We start from the raw sequence: 17,688 nt of genomic DNA on the forward strand, positions 1-17,688 counted from the left end.
TTTGTTAGTAGAAACGTGACGTTACCGCTAAACAAGTAATAAAAGAGTCAACCCCTTTATAGGAAATTTATAGGAACATTACCAAACACAAACATCCCACACTTCCACAAGACTAATGTTTCTATATTTTAAAAACTTAAAATTCTATACTTAACCATAATCGTATAACTGGATAATAAAACGCAGTTTGAGATATTTTTAATATCTATTTATTTTCCTTCTAACTAACGTAAAACTTCAAATTCATACAAAAGGTTTAATGCATCTTCTGTCTCAAAAATACCTAATATTCTCAGTGAAACCGATAGTTCTCTAATATGTGGAGGTGACAAAAGGGTCCTGCCATAGCTGTTAAAATGGGAAGAAACCCAAAGTATGACAAAATCTAATTTATTTAAATTGATTTAATGTCAGCTTGCGATCCATAAAATAAATTTTTATGGTCATTGCTACTATATCTGCCGAGCAGTTTGCCACCATCACACACCTAAGGAAGAATAAAAATCAGTACTATGAGTTATTTTTTTTTTTCATTACGAATTATTAAATACAGTACTTTTAAAAGTTGTTCATGTTATTTTAAAAATTTAAGTATTGAAGTTAAATGTTCTGCTCAAAATGTTTCCTAAAGAAATTCTTGAAGTAACTGAAATTCTTTTGCAGTCCTGCTTCTTATTTTGCATTCTGTGATTAAACTTGCATTTTAGCAACATGAACTAAAGTTTGGTGATTGTTCTGATAACTTTTCTTTAACAGAAAGAGTAATAAAAAAAAATGAAAGAAAGAAAGAAAAAAGACAAATGAAACGTGTGATATAGACATTTATGAGTGGTAAAAATTCTGAAGAAAAATGATGTATAATGTGTTTAAGTATACTCGATATATCATAAAAGCTGTCTTCAAAGATGTATTTTTGCATCAACTAATAATAATTATTTCCTAGATGTGGCTTACCCAGACATAGAATTTTCAGAAGATGGATCACATGTTGAGGACTCTTCGGATCTTGTGCTGGTTTTCTTTGTAGAGAGATCTAATACTCCATCCCCTATGATTTATCAGGGAAAAAAAAAAAGATTCAATGAGAGTGTTCAAAAAGGTTTTTCTTTTTATCACTGTATTTCTTCAGCTTTCATCACTACATTTCTCCTATTCCTACTTCTTGCTCTTACCTCAGCACAAAGTTAATTAACTGCTGGGGAGAGGCAAGAAATCAGAAGCACGCGAGGGGAAGAAAGAGAAAGTTCCACTAGAATATTCTGAGACATTTATGATGGAGAACTGGACAAGAGGAAACTAGGCCTGGTTTAAATATACATATTAGTTTATGTAACACTGTCTATCATCAGCTTTTCTTCCTTAATTTACTCATTTATTCCAAGCAGCCTCTGAAGCATTATGCAAATTTTTGTTGTTTTTTTGGGAAAAGGGGAGAGATGTACTTAGTCAGAGATGGAACAGGGAGAATAAAGAAAAGATGCAGAAGAGCACAAACTTGGAGAAGTCTTTCCCAAACTGCGCAATTTAAAGTTCTTTGTAAGACATTCATGTTTTTAGATATTGTGATTTGTTTGTTAGAAGAGGAAGAGAGAAAGAAGCCCCAAGTCTAGTTCCAAAGTAAATAGGATGACTTAGAAATATTTATACTTGTGGCCAAAAATGTGCCCAGAAAAGCAAGGCCGCCACTGTCACTGAGCGTGAGGTCCCGGAGGCAGGAAGCCCTGGGTCCTCACCTTGGGAAGTCACTTGCTGCTAGTGCCTGCTGTCCAGCACTGTGGTGAGCAGTCACTTGCGTGCCCAGCCCTATGCTCCACCTGTTTTCTTATAGTTAACAAAACTTTACTATGTCCTTTTTAAAGGATTTATCATTAACAATTCTTCTCCTCAGAATTGTTCAAGGTTTAAAACTTTTATCTTTCCTCTTTTTTTCTACATTGTTGATCGTGTCCAGTCGTTTGATATGGATCTTTCAAGTCAGAAGCACAAAATTCATCCCCAACGCATTATAATATGAAACAATGATATGCTTCATGAAATTGTTACCAGAACATATTAAGATGAAAACTGAGGACTTTGTATCATAATTAAAATGTACTTGACATACCACTTTGACATTTTGCTTTATTTCCTGATCTAATGAAAAAGGTCTAGATCATAAAATGGAAAAACTTCTCAATTATAATCATTTTAACGCACAAAGAAAAATTTTAAGATTATAAATCATGTCAAAATTAGTGAGTTCTAAAAACCCATTATTTCTTAGCGGGGCATGTACTTTTTAATTTTGTAATGTAAAAAATAATTAAAATCCTAAGACAATGTGCAAACCTTTATGGTTATGAATACTATCTCAGCACCTATATGATGATTACTAAAAAAGCACAAAACAATACATGTGTATTTTGCCATGATCGTTAAATAAAATTTTTACATTTCATAACTGAATTTAAATGGCTACGCATTAAAACATATTTTGACATTGTAAGTGTCATTATTATCATATCACATTGCAACAGTACACAAGAGTATGAACCTGCAGCCAATACATCTGGATCTGCTCTGACAGGACTAAGGACATCACAACCTCTCTCAAGTTTCCTTTCATTCTAAGACAAATATCCTGAAACTAACCTAACTCTCTCACGTGTTAGGAGGAAAGCCCTATTAGAATGGGAATTACTTCTTACATACATACTTGTTATAATACAAAGTGTCCCTTTAGTGCACCTTTAGATGCCAAAAGCTGAAACTGAATAGAAATTTGGGCTGTTAAAGTTTAAAATTGTGCAAAAACCTTTTGAACACATGTTTGTTTCAGACATTATGTAGCCTATATATACATATGTATAACTGAAACCCACTATGAATATCCTTGAGAGTCAAGTCCTTCAGAGGAGCTGAATAGTTTAATTCTTTAAGATGATATATTTCCTTAAACGGAAGTACTAAAGTTGATTGAGATTTGTTCCTAGAGTTCACTGAGTCATGGGATCATCAAGTTAAAGCCTGGAGACAGAGTCTAACCCTTTTCTTTTAGACATGAAGCCCACAGGTATTAAAGTGACTTTTTTTTTTCTGGTAAAGTTTCATATTTACATTTATAAAGAATTGATTCTCCAATAAGGGGTTAAATGATATGAATAGACAGTTTTCAAGGAAAGAAATAAAAAAATCTCAAAAACAATGTGAAAAATGACCTAAATCACAAATGTAGGGAAATAAAAATTAAAACTCACAACTATCAGATTTTTTTTTTAAAAAGGCAAGTAACAGTTGTTGGAAGGGCTAACAATAAGCTTCAGAAACTGATAAAGATTTAAGCAAGCTGGAGTGTCAAAATGAACCAGATTCAATTTTACAACAATAAACAAAGTCCTTCATAGAGCTTTAAAAATTAGCTGGAAAAGCATGAGCTTATATAGAAAACCTACTTCCTATTAAATATTACTGAATAAAATAAAAGCTTCTGAAGGTATGGTGACATGAATACCAAAAACCTCCCATGCAATCCTAGGCTACATTAACGTCTGAAACAAAGCTAGTTATAGTCTCACTCTACTTGGTGCCCGTTAGAGAATATCTGGAATACTGCATTAAATTCCAGACATAAGATTTCAAGAGAAGGGTGTGTGGAGGAAGCTGGGTAAGATGCAGAAAAAACCTTTAAATTGTTATGCCAAACAAGTAACAGTTAAAGGAAATAGGGAATTTAGCTAAGAAAAGAAAGTGCTTATGGGAAAAACAGTAGCTGTCTTTAAACATTCTAAGGATTTCCTGTCAAAGAAGGTTTATATTTTTTCTATTTAGCTCCAGAGTGCATAAAGAAGAAAAGATGGAAATTACAGAAAAGATGATGTATACTGAAAACAATGACAAATTTCCTAACACCTAGAGATAAGCAACAGTAGCTTTAGGAAGGAGGGGATTTTCCTCTCATGTGACTACACAGCACACGAGAGCGGGATGACTGCTTGCCAGGGTCACCGTTGGAAGGATCCTGAAGTCAGCTTGGGGCTGGATCCTGGGGAGCTCAAACTCCCATTCTTGATGCATGTGGCCATTTTGGGGAGATCAGTAACTATTATAGTGAAATAAAATTATATTCTCAATTACTCAAGGGAAGAGGACCACTTGACCTGCTAATAAGAGGTCTTAGGAGCTTTAGCTCACTTGTATTGCTTTGTTTGCACTTTCTAATTGTTTGTCCTTTACTTTTATTGTAAATGTTATAATAGTGTCTATTGACTTTTAATTTACTACTTTTGAATTTACTCTGGTCATAGAAACTACATAGTCCAATTCCTTTTAAAATAATACTTTGGTTGCAAAGTAAGACTAAGTAGCGTTAATTGTTAGCAATGTTCTAGATAGTCAAAATGTTAGAGATATGAAATATTTTATGTTCCAAATGTTTATCATAAAGTTTAAATTGTGGACCATCATATAATTGATAAAGCTCAAAGCAAATTTTGAGTGAGTATACAATCTGTTTCTTTTCTTTGAGACAAGACTGTAGGAAAAGACATTACATTCACTTAGAAATTTTCAGAGAAATTCAATCATTTTTCAAAATGCTACATCACAAATCTGAACATCCCCTTGACATTCAGTGCCTATATATGCAGCACTCTGTGCTATCAACTATAGGAATTGTACACATACTATAGTAAACACGATTCCTGCTAGAATGTTGCGAAATACTACTAGAACTAGAATGTATTCATGCAGGCTTTTTGTCAAGTGCTTCACATATGCCTCAAAACATGCCTATGAAATAAAGATAAGCCAAAATATCTAATAATGATCACTTCATAATATATGCACCATTCTGTGAGAAAAATCTCTGTGTCTGTTCTGTGGGATCAATACTGCATTTTTTGAGTAAGATTTTTTTTTAAATGGCATTTTGTTTTTCTATTTCTTGTGTTTTCAATAACACAGTGTTTGTTCCCTTTAGCAAACTTTTCCCTTATAACTGACATAAATGAAAGTTCCAAATAGCTATGGATTCTTCTGAATAAGTTTAGAAGTGATCTCGTATTGATGAAAAGAACAAAAAACCCCGGGTGTATTATAAAAGGAATGTTTGTTTTGGAGTATAAATTTGAACATAAGATCAAATTATACCTCTGCTTAAATCTCTCAGGGCTTTCAGTTTATTAATGGATATAAAATGGCCTGTGACTCTTTAAAGCTCAAAAAAATCTATGTCCTTTGCAAAAAGGAATATTTGGAGATCACCATCAAGAGAAGCTGTCTTTTACATGGGATTTCTTCCATAACAAAGGAGAACTTTTTCTTTTCTTGAACAAATCTATTTTATAACTTGTAGAATGATTACTGACAAGCAACTTTTTGCTAATTTTTGCATTTTATATCATCTTCATTTCTGAATAAACTCCAAATCTTGCCAATAAGCCATCTTCCAAAGATTTTTAATAAGAAAAAAAACACAATTCAGCAAAATTCAACATACTGTGTTCGTCTAAATGTACAATATTCCAGACCTTCCATTAAAAAACCCTCTTATCATGAGCATATAGGAGATCGTAAGGCTTTCTTTATGATTAAATTTTGTTTTAATAAATTTTTTTTAAACTGTCAAGTTTTATACTTCATGGTCGTTTATGAGATCATGAACATGGAAAATTGCCCATGAACAATGTTCCCTATGTATAGCTTCCTTGAGGATGCTCTTCAGGATGTATATAGGCCATCCTTGTTACTGTTGTAAATAAGAATAGATCACTATAAAAATGCAAAAGAATTTGTTTCACTTTGAGCACATTTGCTGTCCTCCCAGTCACATCTACAAGTATGCTTAAGATCATCTGGTTTATCACAAGTTTTTGCATTTTTTTTGGGGGGGGGGGTCACTATCAAGCAGCACAGTGGAGTTTTCCACAACATTTTACAGTTTACGTGATATTCTAAACTGGTCTTCTGTTGGGCTGACATGTTTGCTTGGCAGATACTAAATGTTCACAGGCTGATTTTTTGAGGAAAGTTTGTCCTTTTCACAGCTATTGATGCATGTTGATTAGTCTTTTTAAGGAAAGTCAGTGTTTTCCTTTGGCATTTACATACTTGACTTCAAACAAGTAGGGCTGAAATTTTGATAAATTACATCCTCACGCTCCATCGCATCCTTCCCATGTCTCTCTAGTCTCCAGGACCTTCCCCTTGTGTTCTAACACGTCCTTCCCATGTCTCTCTACTCTCCATCACTTTCCCCTTGCGTTCTATCGCACCCTTCCCCCCATCCTGGCTGCCCAGGGTTCTGTATCCCACCCAGGGACTCCACCATTCCAGGCATTCCCTCTGTCTCGACCTCCCGCTGGGTTTCTGTTTTCTGCATCTGACTTTCTTGGGGCTGAAGGGTCACTCATCTTTCAGAATTCCAAGATGAAACCAAGACCAGTGAAGCGTGATGCCCAGCAACCCCTATGACACAGGTCTTGGGGGCTCCGAAGGGGTTCAAAGGCCTTGGCTTCTCTTTGGATTAGAACTTCCCCCATTGCTTCTCAGGGATGGCTAGCACGGAACACCATTCCTGCTGAGATCTGGGCCTGGCCAAGCTCTCTTGCCGCTTCCTCCCTTCTTCCTGGCCTCTAAGGACCCTGGCCCAGAGTGGGGTACTGCTGACTCCGCTCAGCTTGGCCCCATTTAATCCCCTTTCACTTGCAGGTCATGACATCACCCTGCAAGTGTCATGGCTGCTCTTTGAGTGTGAAGGGTAAACAGCAACAGCAATCTGTGCCCAGTGCCAAGCATAGACACAATGAAAAATAAATGTTTCTTTTTCTATCTTCCCAAAGTCCCTTTCAAAATTGATTATTCTCACACTTGTCAATTTTTAAGGAACTGTTTTAATTTACATTTTGCTTCTATATTATGGGTCATACTTTCACACAGTCATTTATTGTTTGCAATTCTGAAAATTAATTTTTATATTTCTAATAATTCATATTATTTTAAATTAATATTTTGATTTTTTGACAACTGATCTACTGGGAGACTATTGCTGATGTATATATGTGTTAATTCCTTGAATGTTTTCAGTTTTTTTCAACTTCATTTTTTATTGTGAACCTAATACTACCTAAAATGATCATTTCAATAAGCACTATATAACAAGAGAGGATTGTACATGAACTATGAAATCTTGTGGTTCCTTCTGGCCTTCCTTTCATCTTCTAGTTGTTGGTGGTGGTTGTTTTGGAGGAAATTCAACCCCTAAGTCCTTCTGCTTCCCACTTCTAAAAAATCCTGTTAACAAATATACATGGCTAAGCAAAACAACAATGGCCATGTCCAAAAAAATGTGTCTCATTTTAAAAAAATCTATCATCTGTCAGAAGCTAAGATGCTTTATTGTTAGCATTCCACAATCATAATTAGTAACTGCAGTACGAGCGTCTCTTAAGACTTCCAAGGCTCTTTTTACAGTATTATTTTTGCCAAAACTGTTCAGGTTCTATCCAGTGTTTATCTACAGTTCCTAAGTCTTCTGTTTCTCTGAAATCAACCTTTTCATCATCTCTTATAGTACAACAGTATTTCATCACAGTCATGGACCATAATTTGCTCAGCCATTGTTCACTTCCAGTCCAGTGCTACTGCAAAAAGTGTTGCTGGAACACTTTTGTCCTTTTCCTCATTCTTTCATCTCTTGGAAGTAGAAGTGTGGTAGTGAATATTTGGGTCAAGGAAGATGCAGAGTTTAATGATTTTTGGATCTAGTTCCAAAGTGGTAGTATGACTTGAAATTACTTCAAGTGATAGTATGATTAGAAACCACAGTAGTGGTAGTGTGATTTAAAATTACCTCAAGTTCTATATTAGTCAATCTTAATCCTCTCTAACGACTTCCTTTAAGAGCATCTAGGAATAATACAGCAATCATCTAATTCAATATAAATATCAAGTATTCCCCAAGTACATATAATAAGACTTTATGATATGGCTGTGTAAGTTTTTTTTTTTAATAATTTATTATCAAAATAAAGTTTTGATGTTAACATAGTTCACAGCTATCAAACAATCAGAATTAAAAAGAAAAAATGTTTAGATTGATCCTTTGCAGATGGGACTTCAAAATAGGACAAAGATCAGAAGGAACTGAAATTAGAGTATCATTTTATACTTGAACCAAAAATATAATTTCCCTATTTCCAGTCTATCTTATACAATGACACCTTTCTAATCTACCTGAAATACCACTTCACTCTTCTGTAGCCAAACTAAGCTTCATGAGTTTATTTCCAATTGCTTGAGTTTTCAAACATTCTATTTCAAACAACTTGTGTAGTCATTGTTCTCAAATGACTTATTCTCTTTAATATAAAATCTTATACTCTTTAAATGCCACATTTTTACTGAAATCTTCTATCAAAAACACTTTCTCTTTTTTTTTCTCTGCCTATCCAAATCCTACCCATTCTTAAAGATTCAATTCAAACCTATCCTTGACAAAGCTCTTTTGGGATGTCTCTCATCTTCTATTTGCCAATTGGGTATAGCTAAAAACTATTTTAAAAAATGTTCTCATCAGTAGTTACATGTTTTGTATTACTTTGAGGAAGCCTGGCTTTGGAGTTAGGAAACCTGGAACTAAAGTCCTATTTCTGTCACATACTAGGCCTTGTGACTCAGGGTCATCTACCTTCCAGGGGTCCCCAGGCCACTCTCTACAAACTATAAATTGCAAAAGCAAAAATAAACATTGGTAAAAAGAATTCCTTCATTTGAAGTTGTAGAACTAGTTAAGCAATGGATTTATTTGTCCCCCCAAAAAGTTACTTTAATGTGGGAATTATCTGTCACCATTATTATTCTTTATAACAATGGTCACCCAAGTTTTTGGATCTGTACTCCAGTAGTAAAAAATTAGAACATATGCTCTCTTTTATATATAATTTATAAAATTTATATGCATGTTTCTGTGAATAACATGATAATGCAAAGAAGTTAAGAGAGATAAATATGAACTAAATTAATACTTTAGAAATACACTTTTATTAAAGAAATAATTTTTAATGAAAGCAATGTGATTGACAGGTCACCTCCCCAACTCCTACACCTGGAAAGTAGCCTGCCTCATCTCTAGAATCTCACAGAATCCCTCTCTTCCTTCAAGATTCTCTCAACTGCCAGCCCTCTCCATTTATTTCCATGTTTTTGTACAGGCCGTCATAGTCGAAAAACATATCTCACTAATAAAGAAAGATCCAAATGGAAGCAGCATAATGGTGGCTTGGCTTGCTGAATAAGGGTAATTTTCAGTCCTGTTTATCTCATTAATGTGAAGGTTTCTGTTGAAATTAAGCCCATCAGATTCCTGGGAGAAGCAGGTACCACACGGTCAAAAGGGTAGGGGTTCCGGTAGGGGCTCCAGTTGGGGAGCAGGGCTGGATAGAGAGGGGCGGAATGGCAGAGTAGGAAGAGCAAGTCTGGGATTCCCACGCCTCCTCAAACACTCGACCCCAGTTTCTCTCACATACATGCCTTCAGACCTATCTCAAAAGGTGTCTTGTTGTAACTCTAATTCAACCTTCAAACTTGGCTTATGGCCGTGTAAGAAGCAAAATGATTCTACTCAGCATCAAAAAGTTAACTGTAGCAGTAACTATGGTTACTCCTATGGGTTTTTATTACTCTGTGGCAATCTGAGTTTTCCTTCCTTTGCTAACCCTATGGCACATGCCCCATACAAGCTAATCCAGACATTCTCTCTTCTCAAGAATGGAGTCGACATTTAGACATACTACCACGACAATGAAAATTGTAAATTATATTTTTCAAAGAAATATAACAAAGTAGTAGAGATACTAAACAAAATTAAATTCAGATAAAGATTGGCATTATAATTGTTTGCTTTCAAACACCTTTGCTTTCCCCTTATGTTATTGTTTACAATTCCTAATCTATTAAAAACTGTTTACATTATTCTAACCTGTCAAATTATCCCAAATTTTCAACTCCTGGAAAATGAATTAATGAGTCTTTCCCATTTAAGAACTTTTTTACACTCTTAACTGGCACGGAAATATTCCCAGTGCACAGACCCTGCCTTGGTGCTTCCTTCACTTTGCCAGCGTCCTTCCTTAAACCATGGCATTCAGAACTGACCGTGACTCTTTAGATGAAGTCCGACAAGGGCAGAGGGCAGAGGGTACTTCATCATTTCCCTGACTTTAAAGCTTCGCTCTTCTTAATCCAGTCCAAGATCCATTTCGCTTTTCTGGCAGCTGAATCACACTGCTGACTCATATTAACTGAACAGGTTAAATAAAACCCCCAGATCTTTTTCTGAACAACTGCTACCTGGCCATGCCTTCTCCATTTTATCCGAGTACAAAATTTTAGATTTATTCCTAATTAATTCATCTTAGGGACCAAGTTTAATGTTACATCCTATCAAGATCCAGTGTCTTAACTGTCCCCTCACAACTCTGCATCACTATAACTTTGATGATGGTGCTGATGAAAGTGTTCAGCAGATCCCTGCCATTACTCTGTCATGGACCCTCAGCGATGCTGACACCAGTTCCGATTCATTCCTATTCATTCTGATTCTATCATTGCCTAATCCAAAGCTTCTTAAACTTTGGGAGTTGACCCCACATGGAGTCATGTTACTGAATGTGGGGGGAGAGGGTCCACAAAAAATTTGGCAACAGTAAAAGGAATCAAATAGTCTGCCAAGATTCAATTCTTTACGTAAAAATAAACAAGCATATCTATCTCCTTAGTAAGACAATCTGTTTTCATCTTTAATAAATGATAAAATTATATGTATGTCAAAGAGTTGTTTTAAAATAAATTTCTTTATGATTTATTATCAGTAAATGTTTAATTTGTGTATCTATTTTATATGTAGTTGGGTTCATGTAAAAATTTCTTGGGTTAAAAAGGAACTGCGAATAGAATGAGTTTAAGAAGATGTGCTATAATCCATAGCTCTTCAATTGCTTCCAAAAATAGTATGAAATACTTTATCCAAAGATTTGCTAAAAAGCTCCCCCTTATCTATTAGTTTTCCTTGAGAGGTAAGTTTGATGTGACTTATTTCTGAGGAAGCCAGGCTAACTCAGGGTAATCACAATGTCCCCATCTTTTGGGATGCTCCCTTTCTGGATCATTAGCTCGCCACCCATCATGTCCTGCCAGCTATCAGATAGGGCCATCTTCCTTTTTTCTGTTCACTCTCCCATGGGTCCATTTTTATATAAATAACTCCCTGAGCCCTATCTTCAGGCTTCACCTGCATTCTGAATCCCTTCTCCTGTGGGCTTTAACCAGAGGGCACTGCCTTCTTGCAGGAGCCTGGGCTGCAAACCCCCAACCACACTCCTAGGTCCCAGTCTCTCTCCTTACAGAGCCACCTGACGAGTATTCCTCAAACAGCTGTAATCCTGCCATGCCCCTGCTCAAAAGTGTTCGGTGGCTCTCTGTGGCTGAAGGGATGAAACTACAGATTTCTCACCCAACTCTTAAGTCCATATGGCTCCAGCACAGCTTCTCAGGCTTCTCTATCGACTGGCAAAGTCGATAAAAAGAAAAATGAAAGTTGTTGAAAGGGCTACTGGAAGATAGATATAGAAAAGTACTATGGGCGAGACTAGTCTGATCATTCTAGAAAGCATCGGAATCATGTGCAAAAACAATCACTAAAACATACATATCCTTTGATCCAGAGATACCACTAGTAGGCCCATGTCCTGAAAATATTAAGTCAAAAAAAGGAGAAATGACCCACAGGTACAAAAAATTCTTGTAGTAGCACCTTTTGTGATAGCAAATAAATGCAAATGCAGCCAAGTATGGAAACAACTGTGGAGAAGCAATACAGAAGTAGGTGACTCTACGCTTGACAAGCATGAGCAAGTTCAATGCATTGAGACACATGTTTGAACACAGCGATATATGCTTAACTCTGCTTATATATATTGTTTTTAAAATTTTCTTAAATGACAAATTGGATAAGAGAAGAAAAATTACAAGGTTAGCAATATAAAAAAAGTCATAGCATTTTAAAAAATTGAGTCACAAGTAGGACGGCTTTGAAATGAATGTGTTAAATTATATAATTCTGAAAAGAAATCAAAGCTATATAATGGAGATTCATGGTTTCACATGCAAATCTTTTCTATTCTTCCTTATAAATGGCAAATATAAAAAACGTGAGCCTTTCCAAGTTCAGAAAAATTACTAAAATATAGTTTATTAATCTACTGTTTGGATTTCTCATGAACAATACTGAGTTATTAACCTAATTTAAATCTTAGAGAAAGATTCACAGAATGGTTTAGGGTATGAAATTAATAAAGAGATCACCTGGTAAAAACTTAAAACGTTGAAAATGTTCTTTTGACATATGATACACACTAAATGTTAGTTAATCCCAAATAGTAATCTTATCCTGACTCCCGTCCATGTCCTCACTTCACCAGAGAGAGGGAGTCTAAACATTTTGCCAAAAGCTTCCTTGATTTCTCCTGATATCTCCTGATATTTCATAGAGACCAGTAGATCTAGGACTATCTTGCTTATCTTTATTTTTGTTCCTTTCCTTTACCTGTTTGTTTATTTTACTCCTGTTTCTCTTCAAAATTCTTCACTGGTTCTATGTTATAGTTTTCTCATTACTACTATGTCTCTCTCCACTGGTCGTTGGTTAAAATTCCTTTTTTTTTTTTTTTTTTTTTTTTTTTTAAATTCTCCAGAGACTTGTTTTATGTGAATTATAGCCATACAATTACACAGGGAGCAAGCATGCTGGCATTACATGAACTAAAGCAATTGTGCAAGTTAAATGAGCTTCACAATTTACTCGAGGAGGCCCAGAATTTCTTCTTCCATCTTTTATGTTTGGGCCTAACTCACTGCCCATCTGTGCTGAGACATAATATTAACAGCTAAGTTCCACTGTATGTCTATCCAACTAATCCGCGTAGTAGACATTTTTTAACCTCTCAGTCTTTCTCATATGGATAGTGGAGTCTTATTATTCTGGTTGATTACGTAGTTGTTGATGTTATCTCTTCTAGAAAGTTTTGCAAAGTTCCAAGATTTGATGTATCAACACAGTATTACATACAAATGAGAGTATTAAGAGGACCTCCCAGTCCAGAGGAAAGCCTTCTTCCAACTAGGGGCTCTCATGCAATTTCCACCATGATAGTGGTGAATACCTTTGATGTCTCCTTTTATACTCTTGGCTCCACAAGTTCCTTGAGCATAATTTCTGTTGTTATATCTTTAAAAGGAAATATTGTTGGAAAAGTGTATTTTGTTCTATTTTCAATCATTTTTTTTTCCTTTTGCTGTTTATAAATAGCAGAAAAGAGTCATAGAGGGGAGGGATCTTACATTTTCTACACATTTCAGTTAACTCAGCTAAGTGGTAGATATGCAATGGCTTATGAGGCACAAGATCAGAAAATAAAATTATTAAATGCATGATACTGCTGACCTAAGTGGATATAGCAAAACATTATTTTGCAACCTTTCATTAAGTTTCACCATTCCCTACTCAAAGTCACAAATGAATTCAATCTGAATCAGGAATCTGAAAACTTTAAGGTCATATTACCATAGATTATTATAAGTATCATCTCTTTGGAAAGAATGCAAACCCAGCATTCTGGGTGGTTCATTAAGGAAATAAACTTTAAAATACTAATTTTATACTTTAATTAGACTCCTTAACATTAGTAATACCTGTGGAGATACTGAAATAGAGATAAATCAAATCTGTTGCCATTTCTTTTGACCATCCACAGTTCTACCTGACCAAGAATTCTAAGAATTTTTCTACAGTTGCATTTAAAATAGCTGAATTTTTCTGAATATTATCATTTAAAAAAATCCTTCTAAGTGAGCATACCCTATGTAATTTCAATCACATTTACTGCTAGTCGTACTACTTATGCTAAGATCATATATAGATCACTACATTTCATCTGATAAGAGATTGAATATTGATTTCCAAAAGGAAGAAATGAATGCTTGTCTAGATTTTAGGGTCCAGCTCATATGTGAAGATACTGCTTTTAATAAAGAAATTAAATTCAAAACACAAACACTGCTGGGCAGGAGAAAACTATGATAGGAATAATGTGCCTAATGGAATTTGAGCAACTGATAAATACCACCATATACTTTGACGATCTCTTAAGTCTTTGTGGTTTATAGACCCCAAATCTGTCTAGGCTTTTTAAGTGGAAAACACTTATTTTGACCCCCCCCCCCGCTCCTTTTTTTCAAATCTATTCCCTTGCAACGTATAAATGGGAATGATGTCACCTAAGGTGGGAAAAAAATAAGCTGGAATAGAATTGTACACAACTGTTACTATTATGGAAATAAAGTTTTACATGACAGTACATGTATCAAGAAGTCTACCACCTTTGAAAGAGGGGAGGAGAAAAGAAGAGAAAACAACTCAAAATCTTGTAAGAACAAATTACTAAAATTCTTAGCCACTTGTAACTGGGGAAAAATACTACTCGAAAGCACCTTTGTAATTTCCTAGGGCACAGTGGTTTTCTAATATATTCACATTATAATTTATTCGGCCTTTCCCTTACTGATGGGTACCCTTTTCATTTCTAGTTTTTTACCAAGACAAAAAGAATTGCTACTAATAGTTTCCTTTGATCTTTCAGTAGTATAGGCCTAGCAGTGATATCTCTAGATCATATGTACAGTCTAATGATTCTGGGGTCACAGTCCCTAATTGCTCTGCAGAGTGGTTGAGCTAATTCACAGTGACACAAAAAGTACATTAATGTCCTTCTTGTCCTGTAGCCCTCCCAACATTTGTCATTTTCCTTTTTGGTCAACTTCACCAATTTAAAGGAAGTAAGGTGAAACCTAAGACAGCTGTTTTAACTTACATTTCTCTATTCATTAGTAGTTTGGAGCACTTTAAAAACATATCTTCCTATGATTAGGATTTCTTCCTTTATAAACTTTGCCTATTGCTATTCTTTTGACTATTTTATTAAGTGGGAAATAATTCTTCTAATAAATCTGAATCAATTTTGTCTACATTTTGAAAATAATAACGGCAGCTGGCACTTTAGAGTGTTTTAAGATTTACAGACTGCATTTATAACAACCCTGTGAGTTAGTAGCTAGACATTGTTATCATTCCTGTTTAACAGATGAGTAAACTGAGGCTGGGTCTAGTGATTTATCTAGCAGGATTTAATTAGTGGTCTTGCTGAATTCAAGTCCATCATTTAGCTATCTAATGACACTCTTATCAGAGAAACTCATTACAAACATTTTTTCCTTCTTTGATTTTTGTTGAAAGCTTCTGCTTTTTCTTGCTTTTTATCACTACTGACATTTTAAAAAGAACACAGGACACTTTATATTCAGTTACTTGTCTCTGCTTCATTTTCTATACATGTCCTTAAAAAATTTTCATGTGGTTAATGAGACTCTCTATCCAATTCACAATCTCTTCAGACAGATGTCTTCTTTCTTAATCTCATTCGAATTGTTTAAATTGTAGAAATTTTGCTTTTCAGAGTATCTTATTCCTGTAAAAGTCAATCTCTCCCGCAAAATTTTAGGCTACAAATATCACATTTCCTTCATCTGACTGTGGAAACTCATCTCAAATTTGAGGTTGTACACCAGTCGTACAGTCTCTCGGTACTCCAGGTAATGCTTCTGAGAATTCAAGTTAATGGAGCAGTGATGGGCTTGCATTGCTTGAGTATCTCCTCATTACAATAAAATCACAGGCCTGAACTAGAAATGGAAACAACAAAACACTGAAGAGCTGACCAGCTTTCCCCTCCTCCTCTATTATACACTTAAACATGTCATAATTTTTGTTTCTGTCTTCCAGAGCTCCCAACAAGAAACAAAATGGCGTAGTAGAAAGAGTGACATCCTCACAACTATCACTGGCTCTGCCATTTACTAGCTGGGCAAGTGATTTCTCTACATCTAAGCCTCTTTGGCTCTACAATAGGAAGAATAATAACCGCATAATCTATCTTATAGGATTGTTGTGAGGGACATCTTTTATAAACTATAAAATGCTGTAAGAAGTGTGAATTACTATTTACTTTGGCGACCACTTCCTTTTCATCAGTCAGAAAAGGGTCCAGAATAGCATTGCTTTTGGCATTCTCTTCTACCTTAGGAATAATGAAACTGTCATTAAAGACAAATAAAAATTATACCAGAAGAGAAAAAGATTCAGTCATTATCTAGACAGGAGAAACATTCCATGACTCCTATCACTTACTTCTATGTTCGGTATATGAACTGAATGTACTCCTTACAATTAGGTAGTATGTAGCACACAACCCTCATACAATCTTGCTTGTTTCTTCCTCCACAGATATCTCATCCCATGCTTCCTAGCGTCAGTGCATGGGTCCAAGATGAGTTTTTTCCAAAATATAAGATTCTACCCAATTTTATCTATATCATACACTTTGAATCAGGAATTCCCTGCTAATGCATGCATAAGTCGGAAGTCACATTCTACAAAATCTTCACAATACTGTCATAAAGTCTAATTTACTTCCTTATATAAATGTTACTTAATTCTATCCTGAAATATTACAGCTAGTGTGTTACAAAGTATGTTTATGTCTGTTGCACATTCCTTCCAAATCTTTTGATTTCTGTCACAGCAGGCTGCATTTAATTGGTAGTTTGTAAATGAATATACAGCATGGAAAAATAGAAGTGTATTGAAATCTATCATCTGACACATTTATAGCGCTGTATGATTTACAAATCTTGTCTTGTACATTTAAGACAAACAGACAACAAGTGAGCTTTCTTATATGCTCAAGTGGAACACAGAAAAATGATGTTTTAAAGACTAAGATAAATTAAAAGAGACCAAATTACATGAAAATTGAGAGACAGATCAATTATTTAGAGCTTTAATGCTGCCTTGTCAGGAAAAGGGGCATCTGAAGCAAGAGGAACACAAGCAGTTGTGTTCATTGTAACTGCGAACTAGAAAAGGGCAAAATAAACAAAACAAATAAATAAATAAATGATAAAGGTGAAAAATCTACTAGCAACTGAAAACAAATGTATTCATGGATGAAATTTTTTTTTCTAAAAAAAGTGTTTTGTAAACAGGGAGAAATACATAATATCACTGCTTTTTGGTTTGTCTCTCAAATTTATGTATAATATCTTATGAAAAGAACATAAAATTCATTTTTACGAAAAGAACAAATTCAACATAGGGAAATAACCGTATTTGGCCATAACCTAAAGGGTGCTCTAACAAAAATTACAGAAATCTAGCTTCAAATCCCGAATTACACTTGCTGGTTGCCTAATCTTATAAGTTATTTTTTTTTTTTATTCTGTGTCTTCATTTACAAAATGAGATTAATGCTTTGCTGTCCCCCTTACTGTGTATGTGTAAGCCTTTAAGATCTCTAAATTAATGTTATCATCATTATAAAAATATTTTTAAATTCCCTAGCATTTAAAAAGTATATGATAAAATTAATAATTCAAATAAAGCCTTAACAAAAATGTTCAGTATTTGCTCATTAGGATAAGAGTGACACAAGCAGTAAGAACATCAAAGGCTGTTTGTGAACCCATCAAACAGTCAAATGGTTGACAAAATTGTTATCTTCATTTTTTAATATCAAAGAAATAGCCACAACTTATTGAATG

General features: G+C 34.8%; 1 protein-coding gene across 6 annotated transcripts in view; it reads right to left on the reverse strand.

Moving 5' to 3' along the window:
* LCORL (ligand dependent nuclear receptor corepressor like) overlaps positions 1 to 17,688 on the reverse strand; it is a 146,040-nt gene that overhangs the window by 41,797 nt on the left and 86,555 nt on the right. For 5 of the 6 annotated variants that reach the window (XM_031943321.1, XM_031943317.1, XM_031943316.1 and 2 more), the window contains exon 6: positions 955 to 1,048. The exons of the other annotated variant lie outside the window; for it this stretch is intronic. In XM_031943321.1, coding sequence (XP_031799181.1) covers positions 955 to 1,048 — 94 coding nt within the window. The remainder of the gene's footprint in view (positions 1 to 954; positions 1,049 to 17,688) is intronic. 6 annotated transcript variants of the gene reach the window in all.

Source organism: Sarcophilus harrisii, chromosome 6 (genome assembly GCF_902635505.1).
Source record: "Sarcophilus harrisii chromosome 6, mSarHar1.11, whole genome shotgun sequence".
Taxonomy (NCBI): domain Eukaryota; kingdom Metazoa; phylum Chordata; class Mammalia; order Dasyuromorphia; family Dasyuridae; genus Sarcophilus; species Sarcophilus harrisii.